Source organism: Manis javanica, chromosome 2 (genome assembly GCF_040802235.1).
Source record: "Manis javanica isolate MJ-LG chromosome 2, MJ_LKY, whole genome shotgun sequence".
In the NCBI taxonomy this organism is placed as follows: Eukaryota; Metazoa; Chordata; class Mammalia; order Pholidota; family Manidae; genus Manis; species Manis javanica.
The window spans coordinates 147,495,005-147,521,100 of record NC_133157.1 but is presented as its reverse complement, the minus strand read 5'-3'; the positions used below and the strand labels follow the sequence as shown (position 1 = coordinate 147,521,100).

The 26,096-nt window shown below is 39.3% G+C and overlaps 2 protein-coding genes across 6 annotated transcripts in view; one reads left to right on the top strand and one right to left on the bottom strand.

Moving 5' to 3' along the window:
- Window positions 1–26,096, top strand: part of NSMAF (neutral sphingomyelinase activation associated factor) — an 81,545-nt gene that overhangs the window by 35,819 nt on the left and 19,630 nt on the right. For 4 of the 5 annotated variants that reach the window (XM_073229565.1, XM_036997996.2, XM_073229566.1 and 1 more), the window contains exons 3-17: window positions 4,482–4,560; window positions 4,650–4,717; window positions 4,798–4,834; window positions 8,470–8,520; window positions 11,455–11,526; window positions 11,832–11,879; window positions 11,982–12,034; window positions 16,315–16,444; window positions 18,178–18,249; window positions 19,762–19,870; window positions 21,892–22,068; window positions 24,167–24,246; window positions 24,788–24,878; window positions 24,971–25,034; window positions 25,945–25,996. In XM_073229565.1, the coding sequence (XP_073085666.1) occupies window positions 4,482–4,560; window positions 4,650–4,717; window positions 4,798–4,834; window positions 8,470–8,520; window positions 11,455–11,526; window positions 11,832–11,879; window positions 11,982–12,034; window positions 16,315–16,444; window positions 18,178–18,249; window positions 19,762–19,870; window positions 21,892–22,068; window positions 24,167–24,246; window positions 24,788–24,878; window positions 24,971–25,034; window positions 25,945–25,996 (1,183 nt within the window). Of the gene's footprint in view, window positions 1–4,481; window positions 4,561–4,649; window positions 4,718–4,797; window positions 4,835–8,469; window positions 8,521–11,454; window positions 11,527–11,831; window positions 11,880–11,981; window positions 12,035–16,314; window positions 16,445–18,177; window positions 18,250–19,761; window positions 19,871–20,750; window positions 20,826–21,891; window positions 22,069–24,166; window positions 24,247–24,787; window positions 24,879–24,970; window positions 25,035–25,944; window positions 25,997–26,096 lie in introns of those variants that run through there. The other variant, XM_073229568.1, reaches the window with a different exon arrangement.
- The window catches only part of SDCBP (syndecan binding protein), an 82,349-nt gene continuing 77,071 nt past the window's right edge, over window positions 20,819–26,096 (bottom strand). Inside the window, exon 9 of the mRNA XM_073229569.1 lies at window positions 20,819–21,356. Within this exon, the coding sequence (XP_073085670.1) occupies window positions 21,305–21,356 (52 nt within the window). The 3' untranslated portion in view covers window positions 20,819–21,304. The remainder of the gene's footprint in view (window positions 21,357–26,096) is intronic.

The window sequence follows — 26,096 nt, the reverse complement described above, 5'->3', positions numbered from 1 at the left end:
TAGTCCTGCTGGATACAGTATCCTTGGTTCAAGGCCCTTCTGTTTCATTGCATTAAGTATATCATGCCATTCTCTTCTGGCCTGTAGGGTTTCTGTCGAGAAGTCTGATGTTAGCCTGATGGGTTTTCCTTTATAGGTGACCTTTTTCTCTCTAGCTGCCTTTAAAACTCTTTCCTTGTCCTTGATCCTTGCCATTTTAATTACTATGTGTCTTGGTGTTGTTCTCCTTGGATCCTTTCTGTTGGGAGTTCTGTGTAATTCCATCGTCTGTTCGATGATTTCCTCCCCCAGTTTGGGGAAGTTTTCAGCAATTATTTCTTCAAAGAGACTTTCTATCCCTTTTCCTCTTTCTTCTTCTTCTGGTATCCCTATAATACGAATATTATTCCTTTTGGCTTGGTCACATATTTCTCTTAGTGTTGTTTCATTCCTGGAGATCCTTTTATCTCTTTCTATGTCAACTTCTATACGTTCCTGTTCTCTGGCTTCTATTCCTTCAATGGCCTCTTGCATCTTGTCCATTCTGCTTATAAATCCTTCCAGGGCTTGTTTCACTTCTGTGATCTCCTTCCTGATATCTGTGATCTCCTTCCGGACTTCATCCCACTGCTCTTGCATTTTTCTCTGCATCTCATCCCACTGCTCTTGCATTTTTCTCTGCATCTCATCACATTGCTCTTGCATTTTTCTCTGCATCTCTGTCAGCATGTTCATGATTTTTATTTTGAATTCTTTTTCAGGAGGACTAGTTAGGTCTGTCTCCCTCTCAGGTGTTGTCTCTGTGATCTTTGTCTGCCTGTAGTTTTGCCTTTTCATGGTGATAGAGATAGTTTGCAGAGCTGGTACAAGTGACCGCTGGAAGAGCTTGCCTTCTTGTTGGTTTGTGGCCTTTTCCTGGGAGAATAGCGACCTCTAGTGGCTTGTGCTGGGCAGCTGTGCACAGACAGGGCTTCTCCTTCCTGCCCAGTTGCTATGGGGTTTATCTCCTCTGTTGCTGTGTGCTTGGCCTGGCTGGGGCTGTTCCTCCAAAATGGTGGAGCCCTGTTGGAGGGGGAGCGGCCGGGAGGCTATTTATCACCATAAGGGGCCTCTGTGCTCCCTGCTGCCCAGGGGGTTAGATTGCCCAGAGATCCCCAGATTCCCTGCCTCTGGTCTAAGTGACCTGTCATACCCCTTTAAGACTTCCAAAAAGCACTCTCCAAACCAAAACAACAACAGCAACAATGAGAGAGGGAACAGAAAGAAAAAAAAAGGAAAAAACACGCGATTTTGTCCTCAGGTGCCGGTCCCAGGCACCCGCTCACTGGTCCTGCTGCCCTGTCTCCCTAGCACCAGGGTCCCTGTCCTTTCAAGGCTTCTAAAAAGCACCCACCCACCGGTCCCGCAGGGAAAGAACGCTCGATATTCTTTGTCCTCATGCGCTGGTCCCAGGCACCCGCTCACCAGTCCTGCCGCCCTGCCTCCCTAGCACCGGGGTCCCTGTCCCTTTAAGGCTTCCAAGAAGCACTCACCAAAAAGAGAGAAAAAAATGGGAAAAACGCGCGATTTCCTCCGTCCTCAGGTGCCGGTCTCAGGCACCCGCCCACCGGTCCCACAGGGAAAAACGCGGGATATTCTTTGTCCTCAGGTGCCGGTCCCAGGCACCCGCTCACCAGTCCCGCCGCCCTGCCTCCCTAGCACCGGGGTCCCTGTCTCTTTTAGGCTTCCAAAAAGCACTCGCAAAAAAGAGAAAAAAAAAGGGGGAAAAACGCGCGATTTCCTCTGTCCTCAAGTGCTGGTCTCAGGCACCTGCCCACCGGTCCCGCAGGGAGAAACGTGGGATATTCTTTGTCCTCAGGCGCCGGTCCCAGGCACCTGCTCACCGGTCCCGCCACCCTGCCTCCCTAGCAACGGGGGCCCGTCCCTTTAAGGCTTCCAAAAAGCACTCTCCAAAAAAAAACCGCTCCGGTTTCTTTCCACCCGCCGGGAGCCGGTGGGAGGGACGCTCGGGTCCCGCCGGGCCAGGGCTTGTATCTTACCCCCTTCGCAAGGCGCTGGGTTCTTGCAGGTGTGGATGTGGTCTGGATGTTGTCCTGTGTCCTGTGGTCTCTATTTTAGGAAGATTTTTCTTTGTTATATTTTCATAGCTCTATGTGTTTTTGGGAGGAGATTTCCACTGCTCTACTCACGCCGCCATCCTGGCTCCGCCCCGCGGAACTGTTAATTTTTTTAGGTGTGATAATCATGGCTCATTTATTAAGAGGGTCTGTCTTTAGAGATTCATGCTGAAGTATTTATAGATGAAGTGTATGATGTCTAGAATTTTTCTCTATAATCCAGCAGGGTTCTGGGGATTGGGGGTTTATAGAGAAAACAAGAATAACTGTATGTTAACAATTGTAAAAGTTGAGTGATAGTTGCTTGGGAATTTTCTATTCTGTTTGTATGTGTTCAGAAATTTCCAAATAAGTATTTTTCTTGAGTTATAATTTAGGTAATTTGGGAATGGTAGAAAAGTACATGTAGCTAATGGCATGGAAAAAATGATATAAAATCAACAGTGAAAAAAATTCTTCAAGGAAGAATTGCAAACTAAATCATGACCTTCAGCATGATGAGCCTTTTACTCATTTGGTACATATATATTGAGCACTGAAGTAGAAAGCTGAGGCAAATATTTCCTACCCACAAAAGAACATGTGTAATGGTGGGAATGTCATAATTTACAAATTCTCTTAACAGGGTAGAAGCTATGACTAGACTTGAATACACTGTCTGGTTTCCAGGACGGATTTGTTGCAAGGTGTAAAGGGAAACAGGGAGAGGAGTGTTACTCTGGAGATGGTGGGAGGAAGGGGGTTTTTCAGACTGTAAAACTGGATTTCTCAATATGATTTTTCTTTTTAGATACTTTAAATTTCCAATCAATAGATTGCATGAAATATATAGAGATATAAACATAAATCAATGAAGTGATATTAACAACCCTGAATCTAACATTTCAGTTGTGAATGCCAATATGAATCACTATTTTGTGTGTGTTTTACCATAGACAATCTCCAGGAAAAGACTGATATGAGCTAAAGCCTAGTTTTCTCCTCTTGCCCTGCCCAGTGATTGATAAACACATTGTTGGAGTGGGGTGAATTGTCCAGGGAAGAGGCATTTGAACTAGATCTTGAAAGACATTGGGATTTTTCCAGACAGGGAGTGGGGATAGGAGGATTCCCAATAGGATGAATAGCATGTGCAAACTAAAAGGTGTAAAATGAGCAAGCCTGTTGTGACTAGATGGGATTAATACAGCACAGCTATTGATAGTGAGGTGGAGAGGTAAGCCTGGCTCAGGTTTTGTTTGGACTTTCTCCTGTAGGCTGGGAAGCCATCATCATATTTGTAAGCAAGGGAGGGATGTGAAATTTCTTTGGTGGAGGAAGAACTGACTTGGAGAGGTGAGGAAAGGGAGGAGGCACAGAGCCGGGACAGCAGATGTGTTCCCTTTAGAGTATAAGTAAAATAATTGCTTCAGTTAAGAGACCCTGAGATGGGCAGGGTGAGAAGAGCTCACTGGGACACCGAGAAAAAATCCAAGTGTCATAAAGTGATTTTAAAGAACCCAAGATTCTTGAGTTTCTACTTGTACACAAAATACATTCTCAGAAATTAATGATAAGGTGATTTGTTTTTATAAGGTAATATTCCAGCATCTCGTAACTCATGTTCTGCTTACATATAACAAGTTATTGCCTTGTTTCAATCATTAATAAAAGTCATCTAATCAATAAAAAAATAAAATTTATAGATTTTTTTATTAGCTTCAGACATGTGATATGTATGGGCCTAAAGTAGCAACTACCTCTAAAAAAGCTCTGCTGGGCTTTTTCCCAAAGCTTATTAAATGTCCCAAGAATGGAGAAAAATGGTGAAGTCTATAACTGGCTTATTTGACATTAGAATAGTAGGCAGATAGTCTTTTAAATTGCTTATTGTCATAGAGTACATTTTTCCCTGAATTCCTACATATCCCCAAAAATCACTGTTAAAAGCATTTTATGTGCTAAATTCAAGCTGTTATTTTTCCATGATTATAAATAAGAAAATAAAATCCCTTACCTATCAATTTTAGACATTTAGTATTGCCTCCTGAATAGTTTTTCATATATAGGGAATTAAAAGTCAACAGAGTCAGTTTCTTAAGGCTCAGGAACCTGTCTCCCTTTCAGAGTAGTTGTGAGAACCAAACGAAGTAGTGCAAATGAAATGTATGGGACAGTGTTCAACAAATGAAGCCACGTTACAATATATGCAGGTTTCTTTACCCTCTAGGGAAGTGGAGGTGAGGAGAATTATTTGCTATATTTTCCAGCCTTTCATACCCTTCTCTTTAATTACATTGCTGATATTTAATTACTTTAGTCATCTACATTCTAGTTAAAATGTATAATTCTCTTGTGGCCTTTGTTATGTTCATTAATAATAATCCTTTATATTTTGATCCCTAGGAAAATCAGAGGCTCCTTAAAAATATGTTCAAAATCAGTTATTTTTGAACCAGATGCAATATCCCAGCCCATCATTAAGGTAAATGCATTTTAAATGTGAACAGAGACATTCATACATTTTTGTAGGTATTGCCTTTGTTTTTATATTTTTCTCTCAATTTTATCCAGATTCCTTTGAAAGATTGTATAAAAATAGGAAAACATGGAGAAAATGAAGACAGTAGACCCTTTGCAAAGTATGTCATTGTCACAAACTATTTAATTTTACCTCTACCAAAAATGTATATATGCTTAATGGCTTTTATCTTCATTTTAGGGCAAAATCTGGGGAGATCTCGCTCATTTTCAGTCAGGTAAGAAGCACAGAGTAAATATTTTTTCCCAACCTGAATGAACACTGATGTATATAATATATATTATTTTTTAATATGATGAAATTATTTGTAGAAATCTCAAATGAAATCCTGTTGGAACAGATGTTTAAATGCTTACATTTTTTAAAAATTTAAGTATAGTTGATATGCTGGTTTCAGGTGTACAACAGTGTTTCAATAATTATATATCTTACAAAATGCTCTCCATAAATAGTGTAGTTACCATGTGTCATCATACAAAGTTTCTACAATATGACTGACTATATTCCCTATGCTGTGTATTTTATCCCCATGACTTACTTATTTTGATTGGAAGTTTGCACCTCTTTATCCCCTTCACCTATTTTGCCCAATGCTTTTAAGGTTTAATCGTTGAGAAACACATTTTTAAAAGATGTGGCCCCTGGTGAGATGCTGATGTTTATGAAAGACACCTGCAGGCTGTGGTTCCATGCCCAGGAGTGCTGACAGTGCTTGAGGACTGAGGTAAAGCACTGCAGTTCCTCCTGTGGGCCCTTCGCCGTTTAGCAGGTGGAGGGCGGCAGCACACCGCTTCTGGACGCCAGGCTGACAGGATGGCAGCTGACAACAGGGTGTGTGGACCTGTGTGATCATGACGTTGGGGTCATTCACTCCACAGCCACTCCGTGTACACCGTACTACACCCAGTACTGTGCTTAATACTGGCAATACAGAGATCAATTAAGCATGGTTTTTCTCCTCTCATTTGCTTTAAAATTAATGTATAGATTTTTTTCTTGAATTTTAAATAAGAAGGGAGCAGCGATCACCTACCGCTGTGTTTTCGCTTTGGAATTCTTCATCTTTTCATACGAAAGAGCTGGGAACTGGTGCTGCCTCAGGCGTCTCCAGAGCCCTGGGTCCTTGAAGTGTTCAAAGAAAGGTCGTTCTGTGACTGAGTAAAGTAGGAAGAGCTTTTCCTTCACGTCAGGGCCTGATGCAGCATTAGCCTAGGGGAGGGCATCAAGGGTCTCAGGTAGGGGATGCTCAGGAGCAGAGAGTGTGCCTGGAGCTTTTTGGATCACTTTTTTGTTCATAAACACTTTTTAATGTACATTGAAATTTATTTTATGAAAGCTGAGAGATATCAAATTAAGTGATTTTTTAGGTCTGCTATGATCGTGTTAATTTTAAGGAAGAAAACATTTCACAAGCTGTGTTTCACTTCATAGTGTTTTAACTGGCATGTATGAAAAGAGTCAGAGCCATCTGGTACTTTGCAGAAGGGCACCATTATTAGTGATTCTGGTCCGCACCTGTGTTCTCATTTTTCTGTGGTATTCTATGTCATGGTCTTATTCTAGGGAGTACATACCTTGAAAAGAAGCAGTACATACTAGATTAAAAGTATGGTTTCCATTATAAAAGTAATACATTTTGGTAAAATTTTGACAACTTTGGACTTAGAAATAAAGCCCCCAAATCTCTCTATCTACTTTTAATAGCTTGTAGAAGAGTATCAAACACTCAAAATCAGCTTAACACCAGGGGGTGGCTAGACTCGAGCTACCCTTTCAAGCATTATTTTAGCCTTTCTGGGATAAGTACATACCAAAAAACTCAACTTGCATGTTTTTTTACTGTTTACTAGGTCACAATGTTTCAGAAATATATTATGGTTCTTTAGGATGTAGAGAGTTTTTTGGAGATAACAGGGAAAAGCAAAATATCTGAAGCCCTTCTCCCCATGAGCTACCTTTCAATGGGGCCAACAGACAATAAGCAGATTATCTTCTGTAATGTCAGCTGGTGATAAATGCCGTGATGAAAATGAAAACAGGACAAAAGGTTGAGAAATGATAAGGACTATGTGAGCTGCTTTAGGGAGCATGGTCAGCCTGCCTCGCTGGGAGGGCACAGCTGAAGGCATGCCCGTGGGAAGGCACGAGGGAGCGAGCCCTGCAGTTCCCGGGAGCAGTGGTGTTCCGGGTGCAGAGCGGGCCAGGGGAGAGGCCCCAGAGCTGGATGCCCTTGGCAGCGGGAGGGCGCTGTGGGGGGTCAGCATGCCCGCGGGCTGTGGTAAGGAGAAGGAACCAAGCTCAAAGGAGAAAAACCACTGGAGAGCAGAGAGAAGGGACTTGATGTGATTTCTCTGGGTCTGTAAATCTCTCTGGAGGCTGGACCGAGAATGTGTTGTAAGGGGGTCCAAGAGAGGAAGCAGGGAGAGCCTCGGGTGGGGGAGTGTTCAGAACCCAGCCATCTTTGGGCAGGCTGGTAGCAGTGGAAGGGTGAGAGGTAGTCAGTGTCCGGATGTATTCTCCAGGAAAACCTAGCAGCCGTGCCGATGGATTCGTTGCAAGGTGTAAAGGGAAACGGGAATGAATCCAGCGAGGTGGAGAGTAGTGCCCCGTAGGCAGTAAAGAGTCTTGGGAGGAGCAGGCTCTGTTTAGAAGCCACCGCGGAGAAGTCTGGCAGGCGTGAGGAAGCATTGGCCTGGCCCTCAGGGAAGAGGCTGGGTCTAGAAAGATACACCAGGTGCCTGGCAGTTTCTAGATACTTTTTAAAGCCGTGGGGCTGGTTGAGGTTCCCAGAGACTGAGTGTGGACAGAGAGGTCTGAGGACTGGGGCCCTGTGGCTCTCCAACATTAGAGAGTGAGAAGAGAGCAGGATCCGCAGGAAGACAGAGCAAGCAGCTGCTGAGGCCAGGGAGAACCAGGAGCAGGTGGTGGAGACATCAGCTGGAAAACTGCTCCAGGAAGAGCCCTCAACCCTGTCACCTGCTCTGAGAAACAGGGAGTCCTGATACTTGACTCTTGGATTTGGTGACATGGAGATCTTGCGTATCTTCTGTGACCATCTCAGGAGTCATTTCAATAACATGGCATGGATGAAACCCTGTCCTGGGCCAATAGAAAGTACAGTCAGCTCCTGCAAAGAGTTTTGGGACAGAAGGAGCAGAGAAGTGGCAAAAAGAAGGTGAAAGAGCCAGGCGGGCAGGACTTGTATCTGTGGTTTGTTTCTAATGGGAGCAGGTACAGCCTCCAACCAGAGGGGCAGAGTGAATGGCCAGTGGGTGGAGGGGGGTCCTCATTCTGGGCCGTGGTAGAGTGACTGGTTTTGAGAACCAGGCAGACGCTCTATCGGAGGGAAGGACAGTGATACGGGTACCAGGGCCAGGAGGTTGATGGTGGACAATATTGCTTGTTTGACATAGTTACTAACACACAGTATAAGGACAGATGGCCGGGCACATGTGAAAACACTGTGTGCCCAGATCACCACCAGATAAGAGAAATTTCTTTATGTTAGGGGCTGTATTTCATACCGCAGTGACTTTCTTGTACCCGTTTCTTTAAAATTCAGCATTTAGATTAGCTCCTGCTCCTACCCAGCTGGTTACGAGTACAAGTGATGACATTCATAAACATCTTGTTTCTCCAGTGATGGTTGCTACCTTGTTGCCTCCATGAATCTCTTTTTAACTGGATCTTTGTTATTTTAGCGTCAGAACTTTAAAGCCATACTGATATTAATGCAAATGCTTTTGGAAATAGAAAGTATGTAAGTGATTTAAATTTGATTCATAATATCCTAATTTATAGTAACTCATGAATGGATTTTTAATTTTACAAATATCGATTTGTGTTTCTTAGGTATATTTCATTAAGGAACACAACATTGTTGCACCATATAAAATAAAAAGAGTAAGTAAAGCAATTTATGTAGTGATTTTGAGCAATAAGATTTTGTGACCTTTTTAACCTCTTTAATCAAATGTAATCATAATGGGTATTTAAAAGCTTGTTACCTAGCAGTTATAACTAAATTAACTTTCTGACTGAAAAATAAATTTGTCTAATAGGGGAAAAAAAGCTTATATTATTAGATCAGAAATTGAAAGCAAACTATGTATCATGTCTAAGATTATTTTCTATATATTACTAGAGTTTATTTTTTTTAATATTGAGGAAATATTTATAGGTTATAAAATACCCTTATTTGAGAGCTCAGTTATAATTTACAAACTCTCTTAACTGGGTAGAAGCTATGACTAGACTTGAATACACTGTCTGGTTTCCAGGACCTGTTGAGTAAGCACAGACATTGCATTTAACCATTCTGGGCTCTGTGTAATTCTTTATGCTTCAGCTTAATATTCAGTAAAGGATAACCTCTACCAAAAGAGAGTCGTCACTGGCCTAGGGACAGGGCTGGTGCCCCTTACAAGGAGCCACATTCTCCAAGCAAACCCTGTGCACAGGCTTAATGTCTGTTCCCCTCAGGCCCACCTGCAGGTTCTCAGCCAGCAACCTGGGGAATGCCCATGCTGCCTGAAGAGACCTTTGGGTTTTACGGACAAGAAACAGCTGCCTGTGCCAGTCAGACACTGGGAATACTGAGATTTAGTCTCTAGGTGCTGTTGGCATCTTGGGAAGGACAGTTCTTCACCACGTGGGGCTCTTCCATATATCACAACCTGCTCCCACTGAAGGCTCCAGTACACGGTGCCCCAGGGCTGTGTAGTATCTCCACACATTGATGAAAGGCCCGTGGGTGCAGGGGACCGCTGTCCCAGTTGAGAAGCACTGCCTGGGATGCTGTCCCTCTAAAGTCTCCTGACACCCGCCTGATGCACAAAGCTGCACTTGGTCCATTGAAAAATCACATGTAAGGAAATGAGGTTGTCTGAAGCAAAGAAGAGCCCTTATGTTCCAGGGTGAACTAGAACAGAAAGATCCTCACATTAAAAAGGGGGTAGTGACATTGATGATGATGAAGAGAGATGGTGGAGTAGTAGTCCCAGACCCTCATTCCTCTCCCAGAGGCACTGATTCAACACGGTACATGGGCACTTCCCTCTCTGAGATAGCCAGAAACCAATTACGAGCCCCCTGCACCCTGGGTTAACATGAAATCAGCAACCCTGAAGCAAGTAGGGAAATCTGTTGCACCCTTTCAGCAGAGCCCACCTCCCACCACCACCCCCGGCCCAGCACAGCACTGCGTGGTTGGGAGGAGACTCCCAGCTCCCACCTTCTCCCTGGGGAGGAAAGACAAGGCTGGACCCCACGTCCAGCATTCTGATTCTGGGGGCAGCTGCACGAGGGACTGGCTTCTGGGGTCACCCATCTTGGAGCACTGACAGGACCTGGCATACTCTCGATGCTGGGGACCACTGCTGACAAGGAAGCCCTGGGCATCGTGCTGCTGCTCCAGAGGCCCTGTGGCACAGCAGACAGAGGCCAGTACAGCCAGCATCCTCAGGGCAAAGACAAGAGCGGAGGATGTGATGCAGAATTAATCATCACAATTTATGTGCAGCCAGCCTCATAGCACCTACATATATGAAGCAAACATGGACTGAATTGAAAGGAGAAATTGACAGCAACACAATAATGGTAGGAGACATCAGTGCCTCACTTTCAATAATGGATAGACCATCCAGACAGGAAATCAGTTAGGAAATGGGATTGAACAACACTGTAGAACAAATGGACCTAACAAACACATACAGAGCATTCCACCCAACAGCAGCAGAATATACATTCTTCTTAAATACACATAAACATTCTCCAGGATAAACCACGTGTTAGGTTACAAAATGAGTCTTAACAAATTTGAGAAGATGAAAAATCATCCCAAGTATCTCTTCCAGCCACAATGAAATAAAACTAGAAATACATAGCAGAAGGAAAATTCACAAGTATGTAGAATTAACACTCCTGAACAACTAATGGGTCAAAGAAGAAATATAAAGGGAAATTTAGAAAGTAGCTCAAGACCAATGAAAACAGTATACCAAACTTACAGGAAGCAGCAAAAACAGTCCTAAGAGGGAAGTTCATAGTGACAAATGCTCAAATTAAAAGAAAATACAGATACTAGCTTGGATTAATACTTAGTTTATAGGCACACACCTGATCATCTACATTTGCCCTCTTACAGCACTAAACTATGTTTTCTACCTTTATCTTGCATCTACCTACCACTTCAGCATTTTATTAAAAAATAATAATAATAATAAGGGAGAAATGTGGGATTCACATATAAATCAAGTATAAAAATCAAATGAATAATCATAATTGACCTGATTGTTTATAGTTCATGATGCGTGATCAAAACCAAAAGTTTCTGTGATGACTGCCGTTGCATTGTTCACCATGTAAGAACTTATTCACTATGTAAGAACTTGTTCACCATGTAAAAACTTGTTCATTATGCTTCAGAAGATTGGAGACTGTTGAGAATTAGGCATGGGGTTGATTAATGATTGTACATTGAGTCCCCTATACAGAATTTTATTGTTGTTAACAACCATATGATCAATAAATATGAGAGATGCCCTCTCAAAAAAAAAAAAGAAAAGACAGATATCAAATGAAAAACCTACTTCTATACCTCCAGGACTGGAGAAAGAACAGTGAACGAAGCCCAAAGTCAGCAGAAGGATAGAAACAATGACTGGAATAGTAAACCCCTTGAGGCTGCTCCCCCGACGTTCCCCTTGGGCGTGGGGCATGAGGGACACGCCAGGCAGGAGGAGGCCCAGCCCAGCAGGGGCTTTGCCAATGTTCTCAGTGTAACAGGGTTTGACATGCTTCTCTTCCCCTCATTGGAATTGTTTCCTTTTTTGTTAGGGCAAAATGGAGTGTGTCTTTGAAATGGATGTTTCAGGGAAAGTGGAAGACGTTGTGGAGACCTTGCTTCAGGTAAGCCAGTGCCTCACTCAGGCATTCATTCACTGGGTGGAGAATTCAAAGCAACTTAGGGCAAAAATGTGGGTTTTTTAGTTTATATTTATACATCTTACTGAAACCATCATCTCTTTTATAAATATGAAGCAGATCTACCTGAATATGTTGAATTTGAGAAGTCTGTCTTAGTGAGAAGCCATAGATACATCAGATATGATCTCAACTGTTACAGAATGAGTGCTGTTTTTTTTATTTCTGAGGAAATATCTCCATATCATCTGAGAGAAAAAGTAAATTCATGTATATTTATAATATTGTAGCTTCACAGAGCTTCCTGCCTTGACAAGCTGGGGGACCAAACTGCAATGGTAAGAGTTTCTAAAGATCTGTGTCTTTCTTATGAATTAAATTGGGTTGATTTTTACTTATAAATACTTATAATCATTTTTTAAATGGTTCTGTTTTAATAGATAACAGCTATTTTACAGTCACGTTTGGCTAGGACATCGTTTGACAAAAACAGGTAAGTCTGTAATGGTTTGTTTCCTGGCTGTTAGAGCGGTGGGCGTCTTCATGCAGAGAGACAAACCTGCCTTGTTCCATGTGTCTGAGACTGAAGGTGTCATCCTCTGTCTCACCCAAAACCTGCTTATTTTAGGGAACAGCCAGGCCTCAGGGCAGCAGCAGTGTCAGGGGCTTCTGTGGCTCTTCTCCCTCCTGACAGTCTCCAGGCAGAGAGGCTGCTGACTGAGGCTAAGATCCTTCTGGTCTGTCTGCTTCTGCCTCTTCACACAGGCATTGCCTCAGGTCCGGCCGCCCTCACCTCCACCCAGACACCGTAACATGTCACCCTCACGCCAGTTGTCCCTTCTCCATTCATTTAGGTCTTCTTGAATGTCTTCCTTACAATGCTCTTCGTAAAGGTCTTTCCTCTCTTGTGTTAGATTTATTTCCAGCACTTCGTGTTTTTCATGGCATTATAAATGATATCCTAAAAATTTTCATTTTCTGTTTATTGCTGATATAGAATGCAATAGATTTTTGTGTATTCATTTTGTTTTCAGCAACCCTGCTAAACTTTGTGATCAATTCCATTAACTTTCTATGTAGATTCATTAGTATACACCAAGCCTTATGTATGATTTATTGCAGTCTCTATAGTCAATAAATAACATTTTCATTTTAGATTTTTATTTTAGACCTTTGCATTTGTAATCATTCTGGCTTAGGACAAAGTAGAAAGTGTTGGTTGAATAGATTTATTTGTGGATAATTATGTACTAGGTTTTTCCTAGAAGCTCATGTTTACAAATGAGTTTAGTTCGTAATAGTCTGTTCTGTTGCTATCTTTGAGATTTGTGACCCTTACACTACATTTTAAAGTATTAAATAACTTGCCAGTAAAGCTGACCAATAATGCGTTTTTTTGCATTTATTTTTATTTTCTTCTTTTTTTTTTGTTTCATCTACATAGTATTAATTTTCTTTCCATTTTTATATTGCAGGATATATTAGGTAAATGGATTGCTGGGGGAAGAATAGCTTCTTTTAGTTAAGAAAAGGAATAAGGATTACTTTCTTTTGACCTACTTAGAATGCATAATTTTTCTAACTAGTGATTTATATTTCAGTCCTGAGCTTCAGCATGGCATTAATTTAGCAAATGATTCATTATGAAAGTTTTATTTATCCAGTCTCCAAAATGTTTAGGCTGAAGAATTTGGGGAGAAAATTTTTGCAGTGTAAAAAGACATTCCAGTATCATATATACGTCCTCTAAAAGAAAGGAAGTAAACTTTTGCTAAAACAAGTTTTCATCATATTTCTGAGGACACATTTTTTTATTGAGGAAATAAAAGATAATTGTATATATTTTCCCTACTGTTCATTCTGAAAATGTTCAAATCCTCACAAGTTGAATAATGTAGTAAACACCGAAGCCCTATGAATCACCAGGCATTAATTTGTTAACATTGTGTCAAATTTGCTGTACTTCTTGCATGCTCATGCTCTTTGCTTGCTCTTTATGTGTGTGTGTGTGTACATGTATATAGATGTGTGCATATGTATAGTGTATATATGTATCATATAAGATGTATCAATTTTTTTCTGAACCATCTGAAAGTATGTATTGCAAGACATCCTGACACTTCACCCATAACTACTTCAATGTGTATCTGTTGAAAGGATATTCTGACATTCCTCCACAGTGTTGTAGTACCCACATAGCATTAATTCCATAATATCATGTGGAATTGACATAAAGTATCATATTCAAGTTTCCCTGTTTATACCCCAAAATATCTTCTTTAAAAGACTTTGGACTAATTTTAGATTGAAAGAAAAGTAAATTTAGTACAGAGTTCTTTAAGCCCTTACCCTGTTTCCCCTGTTGTTGTATGTTTAGTGTGTTGATGCTTCCATCTTTGTGATTTTGGAATATTTTAATGTATTCCTAGTGATTTTGAGATGCTGTCGAAATTTTATTTTCCATTTATTTGTTACTGGCATATAGAAATGCAGTTCTTTTTTCAAATTCACTCATGAGTCTTAGTGGGTTTTTTAGATTTCATAGAATTTTCTTTGTGTTTTCTTCTTTTTTCTTTATTTGTATTGTCAAAGATATGCCAATTTCATTAACTTTTTCAAAGAACCAGCTTTTGCCTTTATTGATTTTTCTCCTTTTTGTTTTATATAAAATTGATTGCCATTATTAGATTTCTTTCCTTTGGCCTAATTTGGGTTTAACCTTTTCTAGCTTCTTATGAACAAAGTTTAGATCACTGATTAGACCTTCTTTTGTAACACAAGTAGTACTTAAACATAAATTTACCTGTAAGCACTGCCTCAGCTACATCTCACAAATTTTGATGTTTTCATTATCATTCATATACAAGTATTTTGTAATTTCCTTTACCATTTCTTCTTTGACCCATGGATTATTTAGAAGTATATTGTTTAACCTCCACATATTTAGGGATTTTATTATGATTGTTATTGATTTCTACTTTAATACTACCTTAGTTCAGAGAATACATTCTATATGATTTCAGTCTTTCAGTATTTGTTGAAATTTGTTTTATGGCTCAGGATTTGGTATCTTGGTGAACAGATACTCCGCTATGTACTTTCTTTTCTCCTTTTCTTTTTTTCTTTCAGTTAGGACATTTTTCATTGACCTGTATTCAGCTTTATTGGACTTTTTTTCTCTGCTGTGTCCAGTTTGTGGTTAACCTGGTGCAATTAATTCCTCATTTCTCTTATCCCAAATTTTGTTTCTAACATGTCCTTTGGCTTCTTTTTCATACTTTATATTTCTCTGATGAAATTCCCATTCTCTTCGCATGTGTTGTCTATCTTTAGGAAGGTCTTTTAGCATACTTATTAGAGTTATCCTGAAGTCTTCTTGTGATGGGATCTAGCATTTGGGTCCTCCTCTAGGGAATATTTTCTCTCATGAGCATGGTTTATATTTCCTGGCTTCTTTGTGTTTCTTATAATTCTTTTACTGTGTGCTCAATAGTTTGTTTTAAAAAGAACTGTGGAGACTGAACTCATTAATGTTTGCCTCTAGAAGTGGTTGTACCTACCCCTCAGTCCATCAGGCTGCTTGTGCTGGGGGCTGTCAGTGCAACCTGTGACTGAGCTGGATAAAAGCTTTGTTGCAGCTATTGTTAAATTCAGGTCACCACTGCCTACAGTTCTTTTGACAGAGAGATCAAGACTTTCTTCAGCAGGGCTGGGGGTCTGAACACTTGAAGGATTCTGGAAATATCTTTGTGCTTCCCAACTGAGCTACCAGCTTTCAGAAGCAGGGGAGATTTGTCTCTGCTTTCCACCCCACTTGGCAGCAGTTTTGCATCTCTGCTTTCCAGTCCTGACTGACTTTCTACATCACTGGAGATACGTCTTTATCCTGCAGCCCCTCCGCCCATCTATGATAAGTTACTCCTCTCCTACTGATCAGCCATTGGGTCTGTTCATTTAGGTTTTTTCACATCTTGAGCTTTCTGATGGGTCTTTAAAAATAATGAGGCTCATGTAGCTTCTCTAGCTGTTTTTGTTGTTTCGGTGAGAGCTCTGAGTCCTTCACATCCTAACTGGAAGTGGAATGCTGCCCCATTTGCTTTTGTCCTGTTACTTACAGAAGAGAACTATTTTTAACACAGTTATCTAACTAAGTAATTCCCTTAAAATATTAATGAATTTGACTGTTTCCCTTCTAATTTTTTTTTTTAATTATAAACACTTTTTTTTTAGCTGGTTAAATAATTTAAGAGGGCTGGTGGAGAAATCATCTCTGGTTTCACTACAGTAAACCCACAAAAGAATATACTTTGGAACTGACATTCAAATAATTGTAATTATATACTAATAGCCTTGTAAAATGTAATGTGAAATAAATACCTATGCTGACTGCCTTATATGACTATAAATATAGTAGGTCTTAATGACACAATATAGAAAATTATGTTAATGTAAGAATAGTTTCAAGGCCAGTTTGTCTTAGAAGAGTAAGAGTTCATCTAAAGGGTTACTGGGTGTTATTAACTTGCTGCCTTTCTCTTCTGTGATACTTACCTCAGCTGTTTATTTTTAAAAACTTGAGTTTCCATTTTTATACCATTTAAAAGAATCAGTTTTATTTAAGCAACCAACTTATATTCCATTTTTCTTGTATGAAATGTAGCATTTATACAAACATTATGCAAAGTCACAGTGTAGCTCCCTCAGGTTAAGTTAACCCAAGAAAGTAAATCAGTTTCTGACTTTTCTTGCTTTTGCCAAAAAATATATTCCCAGATTCCAAAGTGTTTCTGAAAAGCTGCACATGGAATGCAAAGCAGAAATGGTGACACCTCTGGTGACGAACCCTGGGCATGTGTGCATCACTGACACAAACCTGTATTTTCAACCTCTTAACGGGTACCCGGTGAGTGATGACAGCGGGGTCAGATGGAAAGCCCCATTAGCACTGCAGTGTTCATCTGTAAGCCCTCTTTCCTATGAACTTGATTTCACAATTACAGTGTTCTCACATTTTAGTGAGTATTTACATTACTCCTCCTCCCCCTCCATCTGTGCATTGAACAGGCTCCCTGTGTAATCCAGACAAACTCACCCTTGTCTGAGGTCTTCTGATCTACTTACAGTCATTTTGGGGTCACTTGCTCTCAGTGAAAAGAGACCCTGCCTCTCCTGATTTTAGTAAAGGGTCATTAGAGGTTTGTACCTTTCTACTTGGGAGCAGATCTAGAAGAGACCAATGAAATACACTAAGATGAAGAAGAAATGCATATTTCTGTATATCTGGTTATATGTACACATACACTGGCATTTCTTGGTTTTACTTAATTGTAAACAAAATGAGCAGACTGAATCTTTCCCAAAGAGGCAGTATGAAATGTCCCTCTGCCAGCTGGTGCAGAGGCTTGCAGAGATGCCACAAATGGGTAGCAGTAGTGCTGCTATGATGGTGGAGACAATCTTCTGTTTCACAGTGGCCTTAGATCCATGAGGCCAGGAACTAAAGATAACTCAGATTTCTGCACTAAAACTTGTACCAAGATTTGTTGCTCCATCTAGATCTGGTCCCTTTTTGGAGTGGTTTATCGTAATGCATTCTTATGGTGCAGTTGGACCATCTGGCAAGGCAGCATAAAGAACAGGAGTGTGTTCTGCCATGGGAGGGAGGCTGCATCCTCAAGGTGCTCCAGGCTGGCCAGTCCTCCTCCTGTCTCTAAAGCATCTGTAAGGATGACCACTTCTGAGTGAAAGATGGTGCTATAACAGTTCTGTCCACCAGGTGGCGGCGCACACCCGCCAAGCCCTCCACCAGGCCCCCCTGCACATTGCTGATGGGCATTCTTTAGTGGGTTATTCAATTGGCTTGGCCACTACTGTTACTGTTGCTTGGGTCAAAGACTTTTGGAACAATATCTGAGTATGTGCCATAGCTTCAGGACCCATAGCAGGAGCATTTATTCCTTCCCAAAACCCTGGGCTACCATCCCTGACTAGTGTCGAGGCAGCTGCCCCTGGTGCCCAGCCTGGCGCCTGCAGACTTCCTCCTGCTCACTTGGGAGGAAGAAGGTGGGTGTGTCACCTTTCAGCCATCTCACTGCCTTTTCTTGCCTTGTCCTTCTCTGACTAGCATTTTAAAACCTGAAAGAAGCAAGAAAATTTTCCTCCTCATAAAGAAAGAAAACATTTAGAGCTCCTTCTTTATACTATGGTTGTTTTTGAGCCTTAATGCACTATAGTTTTTAAAGAGATAAAAATGGGATTCCAAAAAATATATGTATCAGCTCCAAGCAAACCATTGCTCTATAAAAAGGTACCAAAATTCCTGACAGGTTATCTGTACCAATCATTTAATATTCCTTGTCCCTCAACAACTTCACCACAACCTGAAGGACAAAGGAATCCCTTATTATTTGGGGAGTACTGAGTGGGGGCAGGGGATTTGCCCAAGGTCACAGCTAGGGAAAAGGGCAGAGCACGGGGTGAAGTGAGCTATGCCCGTCTAACATGTCTCTCTCCAGCTGTTCCAGGAATACTGCTGGAACGCAGGATTCGGTCAACTGTTTCCCTCTCTGATACTGAAGGACAGCGTCTAATTGTGTGGGTGTGTTGATGTTTGAGATTGTCTTTCTGCTTTTACAGAAGCCCGTGGTCCAGATAACACTCCAGGGTGTCCGCCGCATTTACAAGAGGAGGCACGGCCTCATGCCCGTGGTGAGTTCCAGCGGGGCTGCCCCCGGGTGGTTGTTGGCCCTGTGTTCAGTGCAGCCTCCGGTTTATTGACTAAGAAACACCTAGGGCACTTCTGAGAAGCGCTCACATGTTGCACTTTAAGCAGAGGGACTGTGAGCCTTGCTGTTGTTTCGGAGGAGCTAAAAATTTGTGAAGGAATCACTCTTTTCTGTAGGTAAGAGGGCTGTTGTGAAAATGTTTTTGGCTCCAAAAGCAAGAGTCTTGGAGTGCCCTTGAGTCTCTCGCCCCGGTATTCTCAGAGTTTCTGGGTTGTACAGGGATGGTGTGCGCATGACCAAGCCAGTGCTACCTGCCATCCTCTTTACAGCCAGTAGGTCTCAACGTGCCATTTGGGAGACGCTCCAGAATTAATTCCGCAGTGTAGCTGTACTTTATATCCACAGTTAGCAGATATTAATTCAGCCTTCAGGCTTGGTGAGAGAATGACATGGATAAAGTAACCACTTTAAATCAAATGGGCAGTTCTTCCCACTGAATAAGCATTATTCCCCCTGAGTAAGTATATGTCTATTCTTATGTTAGTCTTACATGCTTACTTTAGAAGCCAGTCTTCCACACAAGGTGTGACTCCAAGATGTTTGAATTTGACATCAGTATAAAGTCATTTGTTCTCCTTTGAATGTTAACCAATAACTTGGTGGCATTAGGAAAGCATTGTGCTATTTTAAGCATCTCATTGTGTTTTATACTTGTGAAGTTTAACTGTTTTCCTGCCTATTTTACTTAAAAGACAAGGCTCCATGTCCAGTGCTAATAGAGGATTGGGAAGCAGGTACTATTAAAAATCTCCAAACCTTCAGGTATAGAGATGCATTCAAAAAAAGGAGAAGAAATTGACACTGATTCAATGCCTCTATGTCCTGTGATTAAAATTCATATATAGCATTTCCTTTATCATCTCAATCCCTGTGAGGTAGATGATAAAGAGATTGAAACTCCAAGAGTTACTCCCTCAGTTATCTAAGTGGTAATGGTGAAAATCTAAGTGGTATTTGAATGAAAGACAGCTCTGTGCCCTCATCCTTTGTCATTCCTGTCCTGTCTCAACCTTGCCAACACAACATTCACAAAGCTCATAGTTTTCTTAATAATTTGCAACGTATTAAGTGAATGGGTTATTCAATTACCAGTTTGTTAGGTTGACATATCATTATTTAATATATAAAAGAAAGCTAAACATTTGTGTTTGAAGAAGATACGGAAAGGTGTGGGCCAGCCAGTTTTGAATTTCAAAATAATAAATTCATAAATGCTGTTATCAATAAAAGTATTTAATACCTAGAGGGATTTTACAAAGTTTAGCTGAGATATCTAAATTGAATCAAATTTATAGCCAGATAATATGAATATAAGAGCTACAAATGTAAAACATAGATGTTTAGTTGAAGAGCTTTTGTAATTATGTAGCTTATATTGAGATTGCAAGATGAATATATTGCTATTTATTTTATTCTTTCCTTTGTGAATTTATAGGGCTTGGAAGTGTTTTGCACAGAAGATGATCTCTGTTCTGACATCTACCTAAAGTTCTATGAACCTCAAGATAGAGATGACCTCTATTTTTATATTGCCACCTATCTAGGTTTGGTGCTCACCCTTCATTATATCTATTTATATGGAAATAGTTCAATTTCTAAGTAACTAGGGATAGGAAATAAGAATAGAAAAATGCTGTATCCAATTACCTTTCTGTGGTTCTACTTACTTCTTGTAACTATAGTTGGCAAAATGGCATTTTAAAAAACTAAAGGAAATATAAATGAAATCTGGTAGTAGTTCACTTCAATTATGTATTCGAAAAACATTTGATAAACATATTTGAATTTTTTTGTGTTTTAACAATTCCTAAGTTGAACAGGTTATAAACAATTCACCTAATTGTTTTTTATGCCCAGTCATCATATCTTATATTAGTTTATCAAAACCAAGATTCAGAGACAGAGAGTTATCTAATCATATGTTTGTGATCATTAATTATGGTCTTAATCACAATGCTCAAAAACAGTGCAAAAGGAATGCATAAACCTTCCATGCTCAGTATAATACTGTGGGACTCAATTTGTTTTTAATTAGTATTTCCTTAATCTTCCATGGGAAATGTGAATTTTTCCACCTTTATCAGATAACACCTATATTTTTCTTTTCAAGCGTAAACATATTCAGTTATATGGTTGAATTAAATTATTCTTGTTAATCAAGTTTCCAGCTACCTTGAATGGAATGATTTTTAAAAATAGATGCAGGGGTTTTAATAATACCATCTTAATTTTTTTTGCTATGGTAGTGTACAGTAAAACCATTTATGAGATGTACAGTGAAGCATTAGCTTAGAAATGAAGTTTTCCCTCTAGGAAGAATAGTGTACTTTCAATAAGGAATTCATTTTATTTTATAGTAGTTTAGATTTCATATTTTTTGTCTGTTGCATAAGTATAGCTTTGGTACAAGTTTACCTGTTGTCTCCTAACTCCTAACTTAATTTTTTCATTTTATTTTTTGACTGTAACAAGATTACAACAAAAAACTCAGCTTTCATGGTGAGTCATAAAATCTCACGTGAAAAAACTTGCCATGATCTAAAAAGACTTGTCTCCTGTATAGCTTCCATTCTCTCTGAGTTTATTCCTAAGATTCTTCAGACTTTCTCTGAGGTGTTTTGAGAATGGAAAATGAGGCGGATAAGAGTTTTTATTTTTTTAAGCCCTTTCCTAGTAGCGATTAGAGAAGAAACTTGGTAAAAGTAAATAGGAATAAATATTGAATTAATGCAGCCAATAAGAAGCTGAAAGCAAAATTTTCTGAACAAAATAGAATAGTTGACTCATTTTACACACTGGGAAAGAAAAGTTACCGTATATGCTGCATAATCTGTGATTCCATTCTTCCTGAAGTATTACTGAGGGTGGTCTTTCTGTTTCTTCTAGTTTGAGAAATCATGTCCTTTTTTCATCAAATAAAGTCTCTTATTTGTTTCTCCTTTAATAGTTTCTTTTCTTTTCCTTATTCCTCATATGCATTACAAATACATAGGCATTGACAAATTTATAGTAGTCATACCACTTCCAGATCTAAAAGAAAATTAAAAGATTGATTATATTTTGATTTCATAGAAAATGAAGAAAATAAGCTTTTACAAATAGTCATGGCTTCTTAAAGTTGTTAAAAACCAAGCACATTTGTAAGGAGTCTTTGCTAATTATATATTGTCTACTATATATATATATATATATTATAGTAAATATTACATAGTGCCATGTAATATTTATATATTTGCTCCATGCTTTTGTGTTTGTTTTATACCATATATTTAACATACATGATATCCCTTAAGTCATATATTTAATAATTTTCCCTCCTGGATATGGATTTGGAGATACTCATATTTAACAGAACAACTATTTGGTGAAAACAAATCAACCAGCTTTTCTTTTTCTTCCTTTTTTGTTTTTATGTATTTTTTATACTTTTCTTTTTCTTAAAGTCTATTTTTTCAAAAAGGCATGAAAGGGTGTATATTTAAAGCATCTCGTTTTTACATGCAACTTAGAACTTGGCCAGCATCTGCCAAGCTCACTGGCGCCCTTTGTGGCCCTGTCCCCTCAGAGCATCACGTCGCCGAGCACAGCGCTGAGAGCTACATGCTACAGTGGCAGCGCGGGCATCTCTCCAACCGCCAGTACCTCCTGCACCTCAACAACCTGGCGGACCGTAGCTGCAACGACCTCTCACAGTACCCGGTGTTCCCATGGATAATAAACGACTACTGCAGCGTAGAACTGGGTTAGTGCCCCAGAGTTGGGTTCCTAAGGGAGAGAATCAATTCCGTTTTAGAGTTGTGATATGTGAACAGATTAGAACCCATTTTGGTTTTATTACTAAAGATTGCCAATTTCCATTCTAAGACACTGGATAAGTGGTGTATAAATTAGATGTGCTTCATATGTTTACTTCACTGTCTCTTAAGAAATTTTTTTTTAGTCCTAAAAAAGTACTCCCATACTTCTTGAAGGATATGCCCAGAAAATATGCATATGATTTTAAACAAGTTGTTATCACTACCTATAAGTACCACCTTTTGAAATACTTAAGTTTTTCACTTTGAAAATTGCATCTCAGGTTATTGTATTATTTTGACATTCACATTAAAAAATGTGATTACCAAAAGTAATATCTGTTCATTATACAGCATTTAGAAAGTACTGAAATAGTCAGGGGACATAAAAATCAACAATAATTACATTCTGAGAGAGAACCATTTTAACTTAGTGTTATATATACTTCTCTCACAAATCATTTTAACAAAGATGTGATTTTATTTTATTTTATGATATGTTAAAATTATATATTGTGAACACTGAATTCCTTTTGACAGTTCATTAATTGAACCCTTGTACTTGAAAGAGGTAATAGTTTTCGAGGACTATGATAATTTTTTTCTCTGATAATATTAAGGCTCCCAATTCTCAATTTATGCTACTATCACAGAATAATAATAATCACTGTAATTCAAATTCAAAAAGTAAGCCTTGGCAGAGGAGCTGAACAGAAAGTTCTCCAAAGAAGAAATTCAGATGGCCAACAGGCACATGAAAAGATGCTCCACATTGCTAATCATCAGAGAAATGCAAATTAAAACCACAATGAGATATCACCTCACACCAGTTAGGATGGCCAACATCCAAAAGACAAACAACAAAAAATGTTGGCAAGGATGTGGAGAAAGGGGAACCCTCCTACACTGCTGGTGGGAATGTAAATTAGTTCAACCATTGTGGAAGGCAGTATGGAGGTTCCTCAAAAAACTCAAAATAGAAATACCATTTGAACCAGGAATTCCACTCCTGGGAATTTACCCTAAGAATGCAGCAGCCCAGTTTGAAAAAGACATATGCACTCCTATGTTTATCACAGCACTATTTACAATAGCCAAGAAATGGAAGCAACCTAAGTGTCCATCAGTAGATGAATGGATAAAGAAGACGTGGTACATATACACAATGGAATATTATTCAGCCGTAAGAAGAAAACAAATCCCACCATTTGCAACAGCATGGATGGAGCTAGAGGGTATTATGCTCAGTGAAATTAGCCAGGCAGAGAAAGACAAGTGTCAAATGATTTCACTTATCTGTGGAGTATAAGAACAAAGCAAAAACTGAAGGAACAAAACAGCAGCAGACTCACAGAACCCAAGAATGGACTAACAGTTACCAAAGGGAAAGGGACTGGGGAGGGTGGGTGGGAATGGAGAGATAAGGGGAAAATGGGGCATTACGATTAGCACACATAATGTAAGGGGGTTGGGGGACATGGGAAAGGCAGTATATACAGAGAAGAAAAATAGTGATTCTATAGCATCTTACTACACTGATGGACAGTGACTATAATGGGTTATGTGGGGGGGACTTGATAATGGGGGAGTCTAGTACCATAATATTCAAATAATTGTACATTAATGATATCAAAATAAAAAAATTTAAAAAAAGTAAGCCTTGGTAAAAGAATAATGGCTTTTAAAATTTGTCTGCTTTTTAGTTGGAATTATTTTATCATTAGGTCTTTTTTTTAAAAAGTCAAAACAATATTCAGGGCCCTTTCAGATTAGAGATACTACTCTTGAGTGACTGTTGCTAAATTAAAACTTGAAAACTCTAATCTTTACAGTTATATAAATAAATAACTGCTAAGAATACTATAATTCTAATGGATCTGTCTCGATTTTTTTAAACTATTTATTTTGTAGAGATTAATGTGTGCATGTTAATCAGTTCAGGGAGATAATGTTATTAAATTTGTTTTTAAATTTTCTTTGTTTATATAGATCTGTCAAATCTATATAAAAAAATTAAATGTTTTTAAATTTTCTTTGTTTATATAGATTTGTCAAATCCAGAAACCTTCCGGGATCTTAGTAAGCCCGTCGGGGCCCTCAATAAGGAACGGCTGGAGAGACTGAAGGTATGTGGACTCCGGGATCCTTGGTCTTTAAGCAACTGTGCGAGCCATGGCCAGTAGTCTATAGTAACTGAAACTCATTTGTCCAAGATTTAGGCAAGATGTATCCAGAGTGACTAACGGCTCTCCATCATGTTTTTCCCTCCTCCCCTCTTTGCCCACTGCCTTCCCCGCAAATTCAGCTGCTCACTATGAGCAGTTTTTTGCTTTTAATTCAGGAAGAGGGAGGCTGACCTTATTTCAGGTTTACTGATTCTGATGAAGGTGTTCTCTGGTAAATTATACAAGAGACACATAAAATCCCTTCCATTGGATCTAACCCCCCAACATTGTTACTGCTGAGCCAAGAAAAACAGAATACTTGTCATTTTGGAATGCTGCTTATTCACAGACTTTTCCCTCTCTTTTTTCTTTCTCTTTTCCTATTTACAAGAGAAATTAAGGGATATAGTGTATGTATGTCACGATTTCTTTTACTACTACTGAGTCAGTTACTTGTTTAGAGCCAACACTTAGCAGTATTTTTTTTCCCCATATATTATAGACACGCTACCAAGAAATGCCTGAGCCAAAGTTCATGTATGGCAGTCACTACTCTTCCCCAGGTTATGTGCTGTTTTATCTTGTTAGGATTGGTAAGATTCTTTATCATCCCTCCCAGTTAAATGTTACTTTGCATATTTGTCAAGGACTCAATGATCTCACTTAACTGATTATTCCCCTCTAGCACCGGAGTACATGCTATGCCTACAGAATGGAAGATTCGATAATGCAGATAGAATGTTCAACAGGTTTGACACTAATGCCTCACTTACTATTCTTTAACCTTTCTAATATGTATGTACAGTATGTTTGTTTCAAAAAAAACTAGATATAAACAAAAATGTAAAGAGATATAAAAAATCACTAATTGTTATATTTATTCCTTCTAGGCGTTTTTAAGTCGTGTGAAAGAAGATACTTAAATACAGTTTTTTGCCCTGACTGTTGTTGCCTCATATTAGATCTTGAAGTTTTCCTCATATTGTTGCATGTTCTTCAAAACAGTGATTTTTTAAAACTATTTTGTCACATCTTAACATATGCCCTTATTTACTTGAACTATTATATGTAACTACTGTCGGGTATTTAGACTGTTACCAATATTTTTTTATTCTAAATAATTTGTGAATTGAATACAGTTCCCTGTGTGTGCTCAAATAGGTTTCATACAGTAATATTTTCTTACCAAAAATATAATCAGAAAATATAAAGAGTAAAATAAAGTTCACTTGGCATCCCACTGCACTGAGATAATACTATTGTTAATCTTTAGGTCTGTGTCTTTCCAGTCTTTCTCTAAGCCCTATACATACTTATTTATAATTCCTTTTTGAAGTAAGCCATTAAAATAGTTGTGGTAATTTTTCAGTGTTTAAGCTCTTGCCTCCATCGGCCCTCCAATGAGGCAGTATGTTTACGGAGGCTCGTGGTGTGGACTTGGAGAATCCCCTCTGGGTCCATGTCCCGGCTCCATGCTCATTGCCTGTGTGAGCCCAAAGAGATTTTCTCTTCTGTGAAAAGGGAATATTCATATGCATGTTGAGAACCCTGAGTTAATGGGATAAATGAGTTAATAATATAGGTGAAGTATAGAGACCTAAGTGCACAGAAAGTGTTCCCACACCCTAGACTGAAGTCAGCCGCATGTCTTTCATTTAGTATTGCAGAAACTTGGAGAAACTGTTTGGATGGTGCAACAGATTTTAAAGAGGTAAGCACTGAAGAAAACTAATGATTCACTAGGCTTAGGGTTTCTAGCTGCTTTAAAAAATGCTTGTTGCTGTTCTTTTATTTTTTCTCTGTCCTGACAC